We start from the raw sequence: 18,467 nt of genomic DNA on the forward strand, positions 1-18,467 counted from the left end.
CCATTTTTAAATGCCTGTTTCTATGTGGCCGTTATCGATATTCCCGTTTATTTAGGTACCATAAGGTGTAGCCCCCTCCCTTTTTGGTATTTTCATTGTTTTTCCCGTGTGCTCTTCAATTAGTAAATATTGTAATAAATTATATTTGCATATTTCTTAACTTGTTTTGCTTTTTAGCTATTTGCATTATTTAGCTTAAGCATGTTTTGCTTTTTAGCTGTTTGCATTTAACTTGAATTATCTACCTTTTTATCAAAAGGTAATAAAAAGTACTTGGATACAACTCGTCCTGCCACTGTCAAATTTTTTTCAGTTTTTACTAAATTTTATCAAACATTAAAATTTATTATTGAATTAACTACTAACAACAATAACTAAACAGTCATAATTACTGTTCAGGATAATCATAAAATGTAGAATAAATTCCAAAAAAATTGTCAATGGCAACACAAGTTGTATGCAAAGGTACTTTTATTACCTTACGATAAAATTTGGGCTTTCCAGGTAGATAATTAAAGTAAAATGCAAACATCTATAAAGCAAAATATGCTATGATTTAAGAAATATGCAAATATATTATTATATATATATTAAAAAAATTAACTTATTATATTTATTTAGAATACATTTTTCATATGAGGTTTCCATAATAATTATTAATAATAATTCCCCTATTGACAATTCCATATTCCAAAGAATTAGGATAGAATAATATATCTAATATTTTAATATTAATGTATTCACCATAATATGTATAAGTAGAGTCTGGTAAGGAAAATAACTTGTAGGTGTGGAGCCTGGAAACATGCTTTAGGATTTATAGGATCCCACAGATATAAAAATTATACACCAGAACAATAACCGTATTAGAATTTGCGGATATCAATGGTGATATGATATATGAGATATGTTATTAAATCATAATAAGAAGAAAGTAAATAAATATTGATCAATTATTAAAGACGCCTAAAACTGTTAATCAATAAAACTAGTACTGTATTTTTATTTTTCTACTTGCTATATTAAAATTCCTTAGTATTTTTAGTTGATCCCTCGTAGACGGCCAGCGTTTTGACTGATAAAACAGCACTTCCGCTCCACCCGGTAAACGTACAAATTTTTTGTCACCTCGAAGGGTCACGGGCCTTTGAAGTCAAAATAACAATAGAATTCCTTAGAGTGAGCCAACTGTATATGAATATTCTTTAAATTGTGGTTATACTGGTCTGTTGATAATATATTTTATGATATCATGTCATTTAACTTCTGTTTATGTAATTCCTAAATGCAAGGTGTAAATAGAGATATTTATTTATTTGTTAAATAAATAAATATCTCTATACTTTTCTGTTTTTATGGAGATCCTGAAACTACATAAATGTCGTCAAATCTTGAAAAAAAGGATAAATAGTCAAATCAAACTGTAAACAAACAAACAGTATATTTGCTTTATTGTTTGTATATGTTGGATCAAAAGAAATCAATGTACTCGTCGAGGGGTGTCTCACTATTGGAATTACATGTACATTTTCTTGGCAGTCAGTGGCAGTCTTACGGCAGTCGCCTATAATAATTACATGGCAGTCATAGGCAGTCTTTTTCGCAGGCATTGGCAGTCGCTTGGCGGTAGAGTGATATTTTGGCAGTACATGTACATTTTCTGCCCAAGTGAGACACCCCTCGGTACTCGTATACCGATCTGGTAATCGAAACTATGCGGTTTGGATTTTAACGTGTAAGACAGCTTAATGGAAAACCAAATGTATTAAAGAGATAAAAGTTGGGTTGATACATTTGTCCTATGCGGTATTGCCGGATTTCCCATCAAGGTTTCAAACCGCACAAGTAGGCGTTAAAAAAAAGATCATAACAAAATATTTGCGCTTACCCCTCTAGATTGGGATGACGTCAAAATATCGTCGTGCAAAATCGGTGCCATCTCTTTTAATATCAGTTTCTGCAGATCATCGTAGTTTGTCTCTCGGGATACCTGCATCGTATACGGACTCCCTATAACCAAAAATGTTTTATAAGTTCGTGCAAAGTGATAAGAAAATAAAATGTTTCTCTCATTTTCAAAACTGAGACAAAATATCAGAATATAGAAAAAATGCAGCATATCTGGTGATCAGCTCCTCCTTTGAAGGACGAATCAACGTCCGATATGACAGTAGCTGTGATGGATACTTATATGGATGTCGCGCCTTCCTCTAGGAGATGCAAGACCTTGTTGTTGATGGGAAAGCTCCTAGTCAGGTGCTATGGGGAATCCTCTCTAGCACGTCGCGCGTCGGCTGGATCTAAGAAGCATCTCTTTCTTGTCCCTTCCGTCCCCAGTGCGCAAGACCAGCCTCCACAAGTAGTACACAACCTACCACCTCCTCTAGACCCAACAAGCGATTGTCACGCGTTTTGGCCTTAGCTCGGCTCTTTTAAATTAAAAAAAAAAGAAAAAAAAATTAGAAAAGAAGTAAAAAAAAAATACGAAGAAGAAAAAAATATTATTAAGTTAGCGATTAAGAAAAATAAATATTTATGGAATTTGCAGGGGTCTAGTCGCGAACAAATTTATGCCCTAGCTCAGAAAATTCGGAGAGTAGGGGCGGGTTAAGAGCGCCACTGACTTTAGACGAAAAAAAAAGTCAGAAATCCCCCATGGTGTATTTAGGGCCTTACAAGTTCCACAAATACATAAATAAAAAAAAAGGTAAATAAATAAACAAAAAAAGGTCAAGATCTTAGAGAATTATGTAGACATAGGGCCAAAGGAAATATAAAAAAAAATAATGCAAACTGATTAGTTTCAGTACCCTCTATTGAAATATAAAAGGAAAATATAGGAAACAGTAAATAGAAAATACCAAATAGCAAATAGTAAATTAAATAAATCAATAAAAAAAATTGTGCACCAAGAAAAATATATCTCACAATACGCAAGTAGCAAAATTACGTAAATGCCTAGGTACCTTTCGTGATCACGTAAGATTTACAAAAATAAAATATATATGTATATATCAGCGCAACTAAATTCAGCTAATATATCAAATTAATCAACAAATTAATAAATCAAATAAATAATAATACTAAACCAATTCACTAATAATAATAATTAATAATATAATTATTAAATAAATAAATCAAACTAATCAACTAATAATTATGAATTCATCAGTTCAAGAAATTTAGATATCGATAAAAAAAATGAATAGATTTAAATTTTAAATAGAGACAAAAAGAAACTGTGTCAGCTGTATTAAATTTACAAAAAAAAATTAAAGGAAAAAAAAAAATGAGATATTATTTTATCAACAGAATTAGTATGTGAAAATTTATTCTAATTAAATTATAATGTTAAAAAAAATTATCTACGTTCAGTATTCGTACGCACCAATGAAATTCAAATCGTAAGATAGGGAAAAAAATAAAAATTGAATTGTACGATACCAAATAGTTGAAAATCTTCTAAATCAAATCAATCTTGGGCAGACACCGTCGGCTGTCAACTGTCAACCGTCGACTGTCAACTCCTCCAGAAAAGTAAAATGGGTACAGCGAAAAAAACTGCTCCAACAAAAAACTGGCTCAGAGAGAAGTCTTCAACACAGAAGAAAAAGCTTCTTCGGCCCAGACAAAAAAACTTCTTCGGTCCAGACAAAAAACTCTTCGGCTCCGACAAAAAAAACCTGCTAACTCAGGTTTTCTACGAATCCTCAGGTGATTAATATTATTTCTTCCCTGGATGGAATGGGGTGCTCAATAAAAAAAGGCGGGCTGCTTGGTTGACCCACGTCAGCTTTTGAGGGTGAAAATCCGTCACCGGTAAACCGTAGCACCGTCCAAAAAAACAAAAGGTAAAGATAGGATGCTGCAGTAATTTTTGAGGCACACTCGAAAATCCCCACAAAGGGTAAAAACAAAAAACTTGACAAAATGACCGAGAGGCCTCTGTACCTCACACTAGCTGAACATAAAGTGACCAAACCAAGGTAGTTCCAAGAAAAAACGAAAACCTTTTTGCAACAAAGAAATAGCCAGAGATAAAAACACGAGCCCTTGATAAAATATGGATTGCCAACCATGAGCTGAATAAAGACATGAAGAAAAAAGTTATATATTAAAGGAAAATAAAGTTAATATCAATAATTTATATAATTAATAGAATAAATAAAGTTAACGAGATTAATGAAAGTTATATAGAAATTTGCTTATCAAAACATTCAAAAATTAATAAATAACAACAATCTAGAGATATTGGGCATGACTCACTTGCCGGATCGATACGATATTTTTAAGACAATTATGCTTAAAAATTCTACCTAAAAATTAAAAATAGAGCAACATAAATTTAATGAGTTTAACTAAGTGACAATAGGCTCAATAATTACTGTTGATTAAATAAAAATACAAAATATATAATCAATTTATTAAAGTATATTTTGGGTTGCCTAATAGTTAATGTTAATAAAAATATAAATAAATATTTGACAGTTCAATTCAAAAATTTCTAACCTACGTATTTAGTATATAAAACAGAATTAACGGCGGAAAGAATTATTTTATCTATTTCGGCTAAAATAAATATTAAATTGTATTAAATCAAACTAGTTTTGTGCTGCAAAAAAAAATGTTATTAAGTGTGAAATATGTTTAGTTAAAAATAAGGATGGAATAATTACTTTTGTTAACATGTAAGTACGATTTATTTATTCTTGGTTTACTGAATTGAACTGATCGATATTTCAGACTAATAATAATATCAATTAGCGTTAAATTATTAAAGAAAAGAAATAAAATAGTTTAGTGAAATTTTGGCACGTTACAACCCCCCCTCTCCTTGGAATAGGAGGGAAATTTAAGGAGAAAATTTTCCGACGATGATAAACAAGAACTACTAAATGTATACTAAGAGAAAGCGAAGAAAATTATTGAAAGCAAATAGAAAAGTGAACTGAAGTAAGATATAAATGAGAAAGAAATTGATAATTATAAGTAACTAGGAACGAAAAGAAATAAAAATTACAAACTATATGACTTTAAAGGTACTAACTGATAAGGGTTAAAGGTACTGTAACTAAAAAAAACTAATCTAATAATAACTAATTCTAGGGACTCTAAATTCTAAATGGAACAGGAGGTAGGACAAGGATTTTGGCATTGGATAGGATTAAAGGTTAGGACATGATTCCCCTCAGGAAAATAGGATTGAGAGCAAATCACGGCTCGCGTGGGCAGGGGCGCATCCCTGAAGTAGGTCGGACCACCACTGGGAGTATACCTACTCGCTACCTCAGAAAAAAAAATAGAATAAAACAGTTACTCATCAGGATCTGAAACTTCATTGGCAAGTGCTGGGTCGGTGTACTGTTTTAAATCTTGTACATGCCAGATTCCTTTTGAGCAACCTAGGTCGTCTTGGAGTTCATACGACCAAGAACCGCATTTGCGTTTGATGGTGAACGGTCCTATGTACGGTGGCGCTAATTTTGCAGTATAATAGCAAGCAGCATCGGAAAGAACTTTATTTCTGCGCCAAACCTTGTCACCTGGGTTGAAAAATGCTGGACGGCGACGTAAATTATACCTGTGAGCATTGTTAGATCTTGAGGATTCGATTCTTTGTTGGACTTGTTTATATAACTTAATAAAACCTTCCTGGCGGACCTTCACATACGAATCTATATCAACATTCTTATTATCTACTTTATTAAAATTGCCATACAATTTATGTTCCTTACCAAATAACACGAAATATGGACTGTATTTTGTAGTCTCACTTGGCGAAGTTCGGATAGCACAACCAATTTCCTGTAGATGTTCATCCCACGTCCTGTGATTTTCCTGTTTAACATATGTTCGAAGCATCGTTTTCACTACTCTATTTTGACGTTCAACAGGATTAGCGCGGGGATTATAACTTGCGGTGTAAAATATTCGTGACTTATATTTCTTACACAAATCCTGGAAATCTTTGGATTTCATTTGCACGCCGTTATCACACGTCAGGAACATAGGTGTGCCAAAAAGTAAGAAAAATTTCTCGACGTGCTCTACCAAACTCTTAGAATTAGCCGATCTACAAGGATACAAGAAGACGGCTTTACTGAAATAATCCGAAATTACTAAAATGTAACAATGTCCCTTCTTGGAACGAGGCAGGGGTCCTATATAATCAAGGCTGATGGCTTGAAACGGTTCGGTTATTTCTGGACGCTCTCCCATTAGACCTGCGGGACGCTTTTGTTCAACCTTATTTTGAGCACATTCTACACAACATTTCACGTAACGAATAACATCTGATTTTAATTTTGGCCAATAGTAAAGCTGACCAATCTTAGCATGAGTCTTGAAAACACCAACATGTCCTGCAGCAGGAATATCGTGACACCTGTGGAATATGTCCTTTCTTTTATCTTTCGGAACTACCATCTTCCATTCCGTTGACGAAGATAACTCTGGTATACGCGATTTTACAAACTTATATAAAATATTATTTTCCACACGCCATAAAGGAAATTTTACAGGATTTTCTTGAACATTTTGTAACATATTCTTATACCATTTATCGGTCGTGTTAGAAAATTGGGGTAAATCTAAAATCTGGACAGAATCGATAGGAACAACAGGGGATCTCGAAAGAAAATCAGGAACAATATGGAATTTTCCCTTCCGATGGATAAGTTCGAAATCAAATTGTTGCAGACGCAACTGCCAGCGAGCTAATCTACCTTGAGGGTCCTTTACATTATGCAGCCACAACAAAGAGGCATGGTCTGTGATTACCTTAAAATGTACGCAATCCAAATAGTGTCTCAGTTTTTCTACTGACCATATTACAGCCAAACATTCCTTTTCTGTTACAGATAATTTCATTTCCTGCTTGGTAAGTGAACGGGAAAGATAACATATGACCTTTTCACCCTCCTCAAATTCTTGGGTAAGAACAGCTCCAAGTCCGTATGACGACGCATCGGTCTGTAAACAAAAGGGCTTCTCAAAATCGGGTCCTGTTAAAATAGGGGCAGTAACTAAACATTCTTTGAGTAGTGTGAATGATTTCTGACAATCATCAGTCCAATTCCATTTAACATTCTTCTTCGTGAGGTTGAGGATAGGTGCAAGAAGCGAGGAAAAATTTGGAACGAAACGCCTATACCACGATGCTGTACCCACGAATCGACGAACTTCATTAATATTCTTGGGTGGAGGAATATTGACAATGGCCTCTACTTTTTCTGGATCTGGACGAAGTCCTTGGGCATCTACTAGATAACCTAGATAACGCAATTCTGGTTTACAAAAATTGCACTTATCTAAAGACACGACAAGACCAGCTTTGGCAAGGCGGTCAAAAACAATTTCCAAAAGTTTCAGGTGTTCGGAAAAAGATGAAGATAAAATAACAATATCATCGAGGTAGACCATAACATTTGGCTCAAGTTCCGGACCAAAAATTGTATCAACAATACGCTGCCAAGTAGCAGGCGCATTTGATAGACCAAACGGCATTCTGCGAAATTGGAACAAGCCTCTCCCAGGCACTGTAAATGCAGTGTACTCACGAGAACTCTCATTCAACGGTACCTGCCAAAAAGCGGATTTAATATCAACCGAGCTAATAAATTGGGCATTCCGTAACCGATCTAAAATTGTGGAAATATAAGGAATGGGCCAGGCGTCTTTCTTCGTGCGTTCATTCAGCTTGCGAAAATCGATGCAAAATCTGAAAGATCCATCTTTCTTCCGAGCAAGACAGACAGGACTAGACCAAGGACTATTCGATCTCTCTATCACTCCAAGTTTAAGCATTTCTTCGACCTCGTCGTCAATAAATTTTTGTTTGTATGGAGACACTGGATAATATCGCTGTTTTATTGGCCTGGTTCCTGGTTCAAGAACTATCTCATGTTCAGCAACTCTACAACAACCAAGAGTAGATCCCATCTGAGATAATTTCTCTTCCACCAATTTATCCAAAGCTGTTTTCTCTACAGGCGTTAAAAGGTCTTTACTCTGCACTCCACAAATCTGAGCAAGTTCAGTGTTCTCAGAAAAATGCCAAACGTCTTGCCTGAGATCAGGTACAATTTCCATCGATTTCCAAAAGTCTATGCCAAGAATAATTTTGTGAGATAATCCAGGAAGTATCAAAATATCAATAATTTTAGTTTTATTCATTAATGTTATTGGTGTTTGAATATAACCTATACTAGTGCATACTTCACCATTCGCAACTGTACATGAACTTTCTTGCTTAATTAATTTCAGTCCCAGACTCAACAGAATTTCGTAACCAGGCAAGCCAACTAATGTACGACTCGCACCGGAATCAAGTAAACCCAAAAGTGAATAGCCTAAAATACTAATTTGAAGGTAAGGACGTTGATCGCCTTGCGCATGGGAAACAATATAGTCAAGGAGAATTTTATTTTGAAAATCTTGGGTGTTATTTGCATGGGCCGTTAATAGTGTGGATTGAGAGGAAATAGCACGACCTAACGATTTCCCCGAGGGCCGTTTCCCGAACTGGAACACTTTGGACAGGTTCTAGTTATCACATCTGGTGTACCACAACGATAGCAATGCATTTTTCTGGGATTAGGACAATTACGATTTATGTGGCCTGTCTTCTGGCAATTCCAACAAGTAATTTCCCTAGACGAATTATGAGAATTATTCTGTAGGCCTCGAGAGATTTCACTGACTTGGTTTTCTTCATCAATAAAATTATAAGAAGTAGAAGGCTGTGAATTCTGCACTCCTACAAAAGCAAAGTCCGGTTCGACAAATTGTTGCTTCTTCCTAGACGGAGGTACGTAGCTTTCGGCACGATACTTCTTCACCTCTAGCTTAAGACATTCTCTCTCAAGCTCTTCAATTGTATTTACAACAGGAAGTTGCGTGGTATAAAATGGGGATAAATTCCTACACAAAATATCCAGTTGAGTATCTGGGGATAAACCATCATAGCGTCTAAACAATGCCTGCATACATGAAAGATAGTCAATGATAGTCTCGGAGGTATCCTGTGTTCTTTCTAAAATTTCTTTAAAGAGTCTAGCACGATAGTCAGGTGGCTCAAAATGACTGCGCAATAGGTGGCTTAAACCCTGCCAATCTTGAAACCTATTATTATTTGCCCTAAACCAATTTAAAGCTTTTCCGGTGAACAAATCGATGGCCGAATCAAATAATTGTTTTTCAGTTATATTACGAGCCAAGCGCAACTCATTCACTCTTTCTAGGAAATTGTGGACTGATAGTTTTTTAATGTCGCCGGTAAATTTTAAATTCCATTTCTCAAGGCTTAGATATTTCGAAGGGGAGACGCTATTTACAAAAGGAACAGATTGACTAGTAGAATTATGTACATGTGAGGAATGTAATGGTATATCATCATCAGGATCTCGAAAGTGATTGCTCAACTGAGGTTCTTGTCGAGACGTTGATTCTAAAGTATCGATTGCTGCTAAAACATCAATCAAAAGTTCGGTCTTCTCAGATTGCTGGTTGACGTTCAAAACTTGGTCAGGTATTCTATTTACACGGTTAAGCAGATGGACTAGTCTAGACTGAATGGACAGAAATTTGTTTTGGACGTTCTCTTCCGATGATACTGTACTAATGGACTCATTAACCTCGTCTAATAGCGTACGAATAATTATCTTTTCATCATCAAACTCTAGGTTATAGGGAGAAGATTTGAAAGCTCCGGCCTTTTCCATTTTTAATAAAGGTCGCAAGGTAGTTCTCAATTTATCGACAGTACTTTGATCATCAACAGACACACCACGAACCCTAAGCTCATGAAGTAACATTTCCTTTTTGAGATAACAAATATTCATTTTGAAATCCATAATGCCAAGAAATTTCAATAAAGTACAAATTTAATTATTAAATGTAAAATTTAAAAAAAATAATGATGTTAATTATAAAGTAAAAATACGAAGTATTTATTATATCAGTAATTATATAAAGTTCAGTCCAAAAGTAAACCAAGTGTTTAAGGTGTAAAATGGCAAAAATAATACTTGTCAACAAAAATAAAGCAAAGAAAAAAGTAAGTAAATATCAAATTAAAAATATCGATATCGAAATCACAGGTAAGTTAGTAATGCAATCCGCCAGGTAAAAAAAAACAAGGTAAATAGAAAATAGAAAAAGATAAATAGAAAAGGCAAATCAACTATATACCAAAACGTATATCAATCAAAAGGTAAGTAAAAATATCAAAGGTAAATCAAAGGTAAATCAAAGATAAATCAATGAAAATAATCAGTATCAATAATAATCAGGAGTCAAGATAATATTAAAAGAAAAAAATGAATAAATATTAACCAGGCAAGATGAATATAAAATTATTTGGTCTCTAAGTCTCTATAGATATATAATAATAATAGATATTAATAGAATTGCCCTTTTAATGCAATTGCCCTATTTAAATCAATTGCCCCACGTTGGGCGCCATAGAATTTGTCACGCGTTTGGCCTTAGCTCGGCTCTTTTAAATTAAAAAAAAAAGAAAAAAAATTAGAAAAGAAGTAAAAAAAATACGAAGAAGAAAAAATATTATTATTAGCGATTAAGAAAATAAATATTTATGGAATTTGCAGGGGTCTAGTCGCGAACAAATTTATGCCCTAGCTCAGAAAAATTCGGAGAGTAGGGGCGGGTTAAGAGCGCCACTGACTTTAGACGGAAAAAAAAAGTCAGAAATCCCCATGGTGTATTTAGGGCCTTACAAGTTCCACAAATACATAAAATAAAAAAAAGGTAAATAAATAAACAAAAAAGGTCAAGATCTTAGAGAATTATGTAGACATAGGGCCAAAGAAAATATAAAAAAATAATGCAAACTGATTAGTTTCAGTACCCTCTATTGAAATATAAAAGGAAAATATAGGAAACAGTAAATAGAAAATACCAAATAGCAAATAGTAAATTAAATAAATCAATAAAAAAATTGTGCACCAAGAAAAAATATATCTCACAATACGCAAGTAGCAAAATTACGCAAATGCCTAGGTACCTTTCGTGATCACGTAAGATTTCACAAAATAAAATATATATGTATATATCAGCGCAACTAAATTCAGCTAATATATCAAATTAATCAACAAATTAATAAATCAAATAAATAATACTAAACCAATTCACTAATAATAATAATTAATAATATAATTATTAAATAAATAAATCAAACTAATCAACTAATAATTATGAATTCATCAGTTCAAGAAATTTAGATATCGATAAAAAAAATGAATAGATTTAAATTTTAAATAGAGACAAAAAGAAACTGTGTCAGCTGTATTAAATTTACAAAAAAAATTAAAGGAAAAAAAAATGAGATATTATTTTATCAACAGAATTAAGTATGTGAAAATTTATTCTAATTAAATTATAATGTTAAAAAAAATTATCTACGTTCAGTATTCGTACGCACCAATGAAATTCAAATCGTAAGATAGGGAAAAAAATAAAAATTGAATTGTACGATACCAAATAGTTGAAAATCTTCTAAATCAAATCAATCTTGGCAGAACACCGTCGGCTGTCAACTGTCAACCGTCGACTGTCAACTCCTCCAGAAAAGTAAAATGGGTACAGCGAAAAAACTGCTCCAACAAAAAACTGGCTCAGAGAGAAGTCTTCAACACAGAAGAAAACTTCTTCGGCCCAGACAAAAACTTCTTCGGTCCAGACAAAAAACTCTACGACAAAAAAACCCTGCTAACTCCAGGGTTTTCTACGAATCCTCAGGTGATTAATATTATTTCTTCCCCTGGATGGAATGGGGTGCTCAATAAAAAAGGCGGGCTGCTTGGTTGACCCACGTCAGCTTTTTGAGGTGAAAATCCCGTCACCGGTAAACCGTAGCACCGTCCAAAAAAAACAAAAGGTAAGATAGGATGCTGCAGTAATTTTTGAGGCACACTCGAAAATCCCCACAAGGGTAAAAATCAAAAACTTGACAAAAATGACCGAGAGGCCTCTGTACCTCTGTTACACTAGCTGAACATAAAGTGACCAAACCAAGGTAGTTCCAAGAAAAACGAAACCTTTTTTTGCAACAAAGAAATAGCCAGAAAAACACAGGCCCTTGATAAAATATGGATTGCCAACCATGAGCTGAATAAAGACATGAAGAAAAAGTTATATATTAAAGGAAAAATAAAGTTAATATCAATAATTTATATAATTAATAGAATAAATAAAGTTAACGAGATTAATGAAAATATAGAAATTTGCTTATCAAAACATTCAAAAATTAATAAATAACAACAATCTAGAGATATTGGGCATGACTCACTTGCCGGATCGATACGATATTTTTAAGACAATTATGCTTAAAAATTCTACCTAAAATTAAAATAGAGCAACATAAATTTAATGAGTTTAACTAAGTGACAATAGGCTCAATAATTACTGTTGATTAAATAAAAATACAAAAAATATATAATCAATTTATTAAAGTATATTTTGGAGTTTGCCTAATAGTTAATGTTAATAAAAAATATAAAATAAATATTTGACAGTTCAATTCAAAATTTCTAACCTACGTATTTAGTATATAAACAGAATTAACGGCGGAAAGAATTATTTTATCTATTTCGGCTAAAATAAATATTAAATTGTATTAAATCAAACTAGTTTTGTGCTGCAAAAAAAAATGTTATTAAGTGTGAAATATGTTTAGTTAAAAATAAGGATGGAATAATTACTTTTGTTAACATGTAAGTACGATTTATTTATTCTTGGTTTACTGAATTGAACTGATCGATATTTCAGACTAATAATAATATCAATTAGCATTAAATTATTAAAGAAAAGAAATAAAATAGTTTAGTGAAATTTTGGCACGTTACACGATACAAGCTACCGTTTCATCTACCCGACCTGGGTCAACCAGACGGGCTAGGCGATTCGCTGAGAGTCTTAGTGGGGCAAGTCTTAGCGGACCAGAAGTACGGAGATACCTCCGACTGCTCCACGAAGGACTTGCTCCAGAGGAAGCAAAAGTGAAAGCATTCCTCGAAAAAGGAGAGTAAAGGAGCCAAGGAAAAGCCTGGCGCATTTCTACCATAGGTTGCAAAAGAGGGAGCGAGAACGATAAGGAGAGAAAAAAGCCAGAATGGAAAGCCGTCCAACACCGAGAGGCAAACAGAGACGTATCACCACCTTTGCCGCTATTACTCAACAAGTGGAAATGGCGGTGCTGCCAAAGGATTATCCAGAAGTTGCACTAGCACTAGCGAATGGAATGCAACACAACGATTCACAAAATGTGAGTCAGTTGCGATTTGTGGTGATACACTTTCGGGTGGGCATGCGCTTCATAGATTGTGCATCTCAATAATCGACGGATTGGTTGGTGGAAACGGTAGTATGTATTATCCGATAATTAACTTCAAATAGGTATCAATATATCGGTAATGAATTATTAGCGACTTATATCGATTTTTATTGGTATCTACTAAGATATCTACTAACGGTATCCACCACTTACCGAACCTCTGAGAGTCCCCGCCAATGGCTATCACATTGATCCAACAGAGTAAAACGTAGGGACTGGTGATGTCGTCCGCATCTTCCTTCAGCTGGGCAGTTTCTATACAGTAGATAGAGTCGATTTCGGCGATGACGTTCACCGATTGGGAGTCGTTGAACGTTCTCATGAAACCGCCGTCGCCGATCTCCGTGAGAAGCATGTTCTCTTTTTCTATCGACGTGTCCGATTCCAGGATGGACTTCAGCTCACCTATCGACGCTCCGGATGGGATGCTGAGTCCTATTCGAACTTGGCGAGGCTGTTGGGAGGTGTACACTACCTGGATTTATGAAAAAACAATGTTATTGAAAAATTACACTGGTGGTTAATGTAGTTTGAAACTGAGAATATCGTCGGTGAAATGTGAAATGTGTTAACAGCTAACCCCATTATTCCTAATTTTACAGGAGAGCAAAATATGGTACAAAAATATGTACACATGTAGTAAGTATATTCAGGCGTTAATATGATAAAGGGATAACAATATTTGATGGGAATCAATAAAACCCAATATTGCGCTAAAAATTTAATGTAAAAATTATGTGTTTAACGTATCATTTGATTAATGTAAAAATGGTGTTAGCAGATTAATGATTAAGATGACGATATAATGTATTTATAATGCTATGAATTACATAATATGCAAGTTTCTTATCAAATCTCAATGTAATTCATAGGTAAAGTCTGTCCAACTAGTCAAGGAAGATTTTGATATCCAAGAAATAATAAAAGCTACAATTTAGCTCTGAATTAAAATGACACATATTATGCCGGCTCCAGACCAAGGCGAAAAAAAGTAAACACGATTTTGAGACAAAGACAAGACAAACTTGTCACATAAAATGGAGACTTCTGATAAGACAAACTTGAGACAAATTGTCCACACCGCAATGACAAAAGTACAACAAAGTCAAAAGTTTAGTTGTTGGGAATGAGTTTTATTAACCATGTGCAATTTCACTGGTCTCCTACTGTTGGCAGCACACGCTATCCACACTGCGCCGACAACTTGTCGCAAAATATACGAACAAAACATAGCCACTTTGATCTTTACCGACTCGAGACGGGATATTGAAAACATGAAATGTATTGGGTTTGTCACAACTTGGTCTGGACCCGGCATTATAGATGTATTCTGTAATTTTTTGTCAACAGTCTGTAATGTTCTGCCAAAATTACAAATTGTCTTTCTGGAGCGACTGTGGTTTGCTTTACATCAGACACTACATTCACAATTATAACTTACTACCGTTTATTAATATTATCAAAATTTCCATAATATTATTTATATTTTGGTATTCTTTTTTCGATACATCTTACGATACAAAATATTACATACATTTTACCATACAAAATACTATACAGGGTCCGACAATAGTGCGTTATAGGATGGATGTATTTCAGAAAAATAATAGACTTAATAATAACTTCTACAGGCTGCAGTAAATCAAAACTATGTATATTAGGTATTTACTTTAGATGGTCTTTACTTACTTTTCTGTAAATATCGTAATGTTAAATAACACAGGGTGTTCAAAATTGTACGCCAAAGGTTTTAAATTATAAAATAATTTTTCTTTGTTTTTTTTTTAAAGGAACACCCTGTATATTATCTTATTATTATATTTATTAGATGGAGAGTTAAAAATAAAAAAAAATATTTAAAGTATTTCAAAATTTTTAATGGTTTCGCAGATACACGTAGTATTATTTCATATGGCTCTTTCAACGGTAAAATACGCGATAAAAATCAATGGGTGGCTTTGATAAAAATTTAGTGTGGAAAATGCCATATGAAACATAAAACCGCGAATATCTGCGAAACTGTTAAACATTTTGAAAAACCCATACAAAAAATATTCATTTTTTAATTCTCCATCTGTTAAAAAAATAATATACAGGGCACAGAATACAGGGTGTTCCATTTATAAAATCAAAGAAAATTTATTCTATATTTTAGAAAGTTTGGAATAGAATTTGGAAGACCCTGTATGATTTAAGATTACGATATTTATAGCAAAGTAAGTACAGACCACCGTAAGTAAATGGCTAATATGGTTTTGATTTCAGGACAGTTCTTGTATTTAATTAATACTTTTTTTTTGGTGGGCTGAAAAAAGTATATTTTTTATTAGTATTTTAATGAAACACGCTTTTAGATGTATCAAAAAACTTTTAATAACTGAAGTTCTTAAAAAACTCTTGAAAAAGGCCTAACAAGCCGAAACATATATGTAGAGTTAAAGTTACTCTTATTAAAAGTTTTTTGATACATCTAAAAGCGTGTTTTATTAAAATACTAATATTTCAACGATGTTTCACAAGGAACCAACCACAGCTTCAGTACAATATATTTTTTATTAATTTCTTAATATCTTTGAAACTATAGAAATATATTTACTCATATCTTAGGATTATGGAAAGTGATCTGAAAGGAAGCCATAAATACAATAATAGGGGGTGTTCCAATATACGGGGTGTTCCATTTAAAAAAAGTCATGCCGATCTACTCACACTATATTGAGCCACCCTGTAGAAGTTAAAATATTTTTCTGAAATACATTCTAGTACATACTTTAGGTCTGCACTTAAACAAATTCACAAGTTTTTTTTTATTCTAGGAGCTACACATGCCCGACGCATTATAGCCGGACCCTGTATATTACTGCAAAAAGTGAAAATAAGTTAGCGCATTGAGATATTACAGTATTGATAACTTCATACAAAATATCGTTGTTGTACCCAATCTTTTAAAATCACAATTTTTCAAGGATTTTCTGTATCAAATTTTATTAATAAATAAAGTAAAATTCTTGCAGTAAGTAAATGAAAACTGCGTTCTAGTCTACTTCTTCCAACCGATATCGAATAACATATGTCAACCTTTTACTTACCGTAACGTAAATTGATTGTTTGTGAAATTGTGGCAATTGAACGGATATGCACTGAAATGGATCGAAGGTATTCGATTGCGTCCGACATCTCGAACAACTCAAAGACGAACGGTATTGAGCTTGAAAAATACCCTGTATGAACGAATTGTTACACCGCTTGTAGTTCTCCAATGTTTCCGCAGCTATCACTTCATCGGACCTTCCAGATGTCTGAAAATAAAATAGATTTGTGTTACATATGGTAGAAACATTTTTTTTTTAATTTTTAAGTAGTAATTAAAACGTTTTCATCTAGTACGCGAAATATTCATGCGCGATTTTTTTTATCATTTTGGTAATGAGAATTGAGTTTTTAATAATGAGGTACAACCGAAAAATAATCGAGATTATCAAAATGCTTCGCCCACGAGTTGCAAGCAACATTTTCGCCACAAACACCAAATAAATATTTTATAATTAATTGATATAATACAATATACTGGGTCTTAAATAAGTGCAAATAGTTTCAGGGCTGCATGGTAAATCTAAATAAAAGAAATATATTTTCCCTTAACCCTTTTTCAAATAAAAATAGAGTTATTTTACTTTGAAAAAAAAAAAACGATTTTTGTTTAAGTTTAAAAAACCACTAGATTTTATCTGGTTTCTTGTAAATGTAATCTACTATGTTGCCATATTATCCAGATATTATGATTTTTAACTTAAAATTATTTTTTGTTTGAAAAATACCAAATTTTCAAAAAAAAATCGCGAAAAAACTTCATAAACGTTTTTGTATGGTCGAAACACACAAACCCTAAAAATATATACACTTATTTAAGACTTACCCTGTATAATAATAACAAAACATTAATATTTAGCATTAAGTTCTCACATAGCCTAATAAATAATAACCTTACATATAGCTCTTTGCCTACTACAAAAATTGTTAGAAGGCCCACTAACCACAGCCTTAACAGTCTTCCTATCTATGCTTATCAGGTCTGTCGTAAACCTTGGCAAATATTCTCCTATGAACTTTTTTGCCAGTCTCTTCCCTGGTGAATTTCTCCACAGTTCTAGTGAATTGATGGTCACGCACTGGTTTTTGACCATTCTTGTGACTGCTTTTGCAGCGTCGCAGAAGAGTTCTAAGTCTATGAATAGCATTGATGAACCTTGTTTGGCTATTTCGTCTTTTTTACCCTTGTGGCTCGGTACCTATTTTATTGAGAGCACTCTATTGTTACCACCAGGTTGCCTTAGCTTGAATGAGTACACTATTTATCCAGTCTACCTTGCCTTGTATAATTATATTAAATTTGTTGATAAAACTATATCATGTAGCTGATTCACAAGCGGTATTCCCCATACCTTGACTGCGTTTAGCTCTTCGATTAGCTTCTGATTTTCAGCACAATGCTTCTGGCTTATGTCATCATCATCGTTTTAGTACTCCTTTGTCCACTGCTGAACAAAAGCCTCCCTTAACTCTAGCCATTTCCTTCTATTTTGTGCCACTTGAATCCAGTTTCCAGCCACCCTCTTAATATCGTCTGTCTATCGACTAGTAGGTCGTCCTCTGCTTCTATAGGCCTCGGTCTTGGTCTCCATTCCACAAGTATCTTTGTTCACCGTCCATCTGTCATCCTAGCCACATGTCCTGCCCAATTCCATTTATGATGTAAGACAGATATCATCGCATCTCTTACTCCTGTTCGATTTCGCATGGTATGATTGGATATTTTATCTCTAAGTGTAACTCCCAACATGGACCTTTCCATTTTCCGTTGGCTTATGTGCTGCTGACCAATGACTAAAGAATACAAAGACATGTAACGCCCATATACGGGCTGCAGCAGAATTTGTGACCTGAGACGCCATTGCTTTAGAAGCAACGAATGAGTCATCAGCGATAATTTTAAGCGATTTTTAGTAGTCGGTTGTGTTAGTGAACTTTGTATAAACTCTATTACAATGGTAATTTCTTCAGCTTGCAAGAGTAAAAAGGCACAATGATAAGAAAGAGCCAGGAGTTACGTTTT

At 33.7% G+C, this 18,467-nt stretch overlaps 1 protein-coding gene across 1 annotated transcript in view; it reads right to left on the reverse strand.

Annotated features, from left to right (window-relative positions):
* LOC115879449 (ubiquitin carboxyl-terminal hydrolase 31) overlaps positions 1–18,467 on the reverse strand; it is an 89,460-nt gene that overhangs the window by 19,948 nt on the left and 51,045 nt on the right. The window contains exons 3-5 of the mRNA XM_030896284.1: positions 16,444–16,653; positions 13,508–13,829; positions 1,889–2,010 (exon numbers count right to left, since the gene is read on the reverse strand). Of these exons, the coding sequence (XP_030752144.1) occupies positions 1,889–2,010; positions 13,508–13,829; positions 16,444–16,653 (654 nt within the window). The remainder of the gene's footprint in view (positions 1–1,888; positions 2,011–13,507; positions 13,830–16,443; positions 16,654–18,467) is intronic.

The sequence above is a fragment of the Sitophilus oryzae genome, unplaced genomic scaffold, assembly GCF_002938485.1.
Source record: "Sitophilus oryzae breed Bouriz unplaced genomic scaffold, Soryzae_2.0 scaffold_1576_pilon_pilon, whole genome shotgun sequence".
Classification (NCBI taxonomy): Eukaryota; Metazoa; Arthropoda; class Insecta; order Coleoptera; family Curculionidae; genus Sitophilus; species Sitophilus oryzae.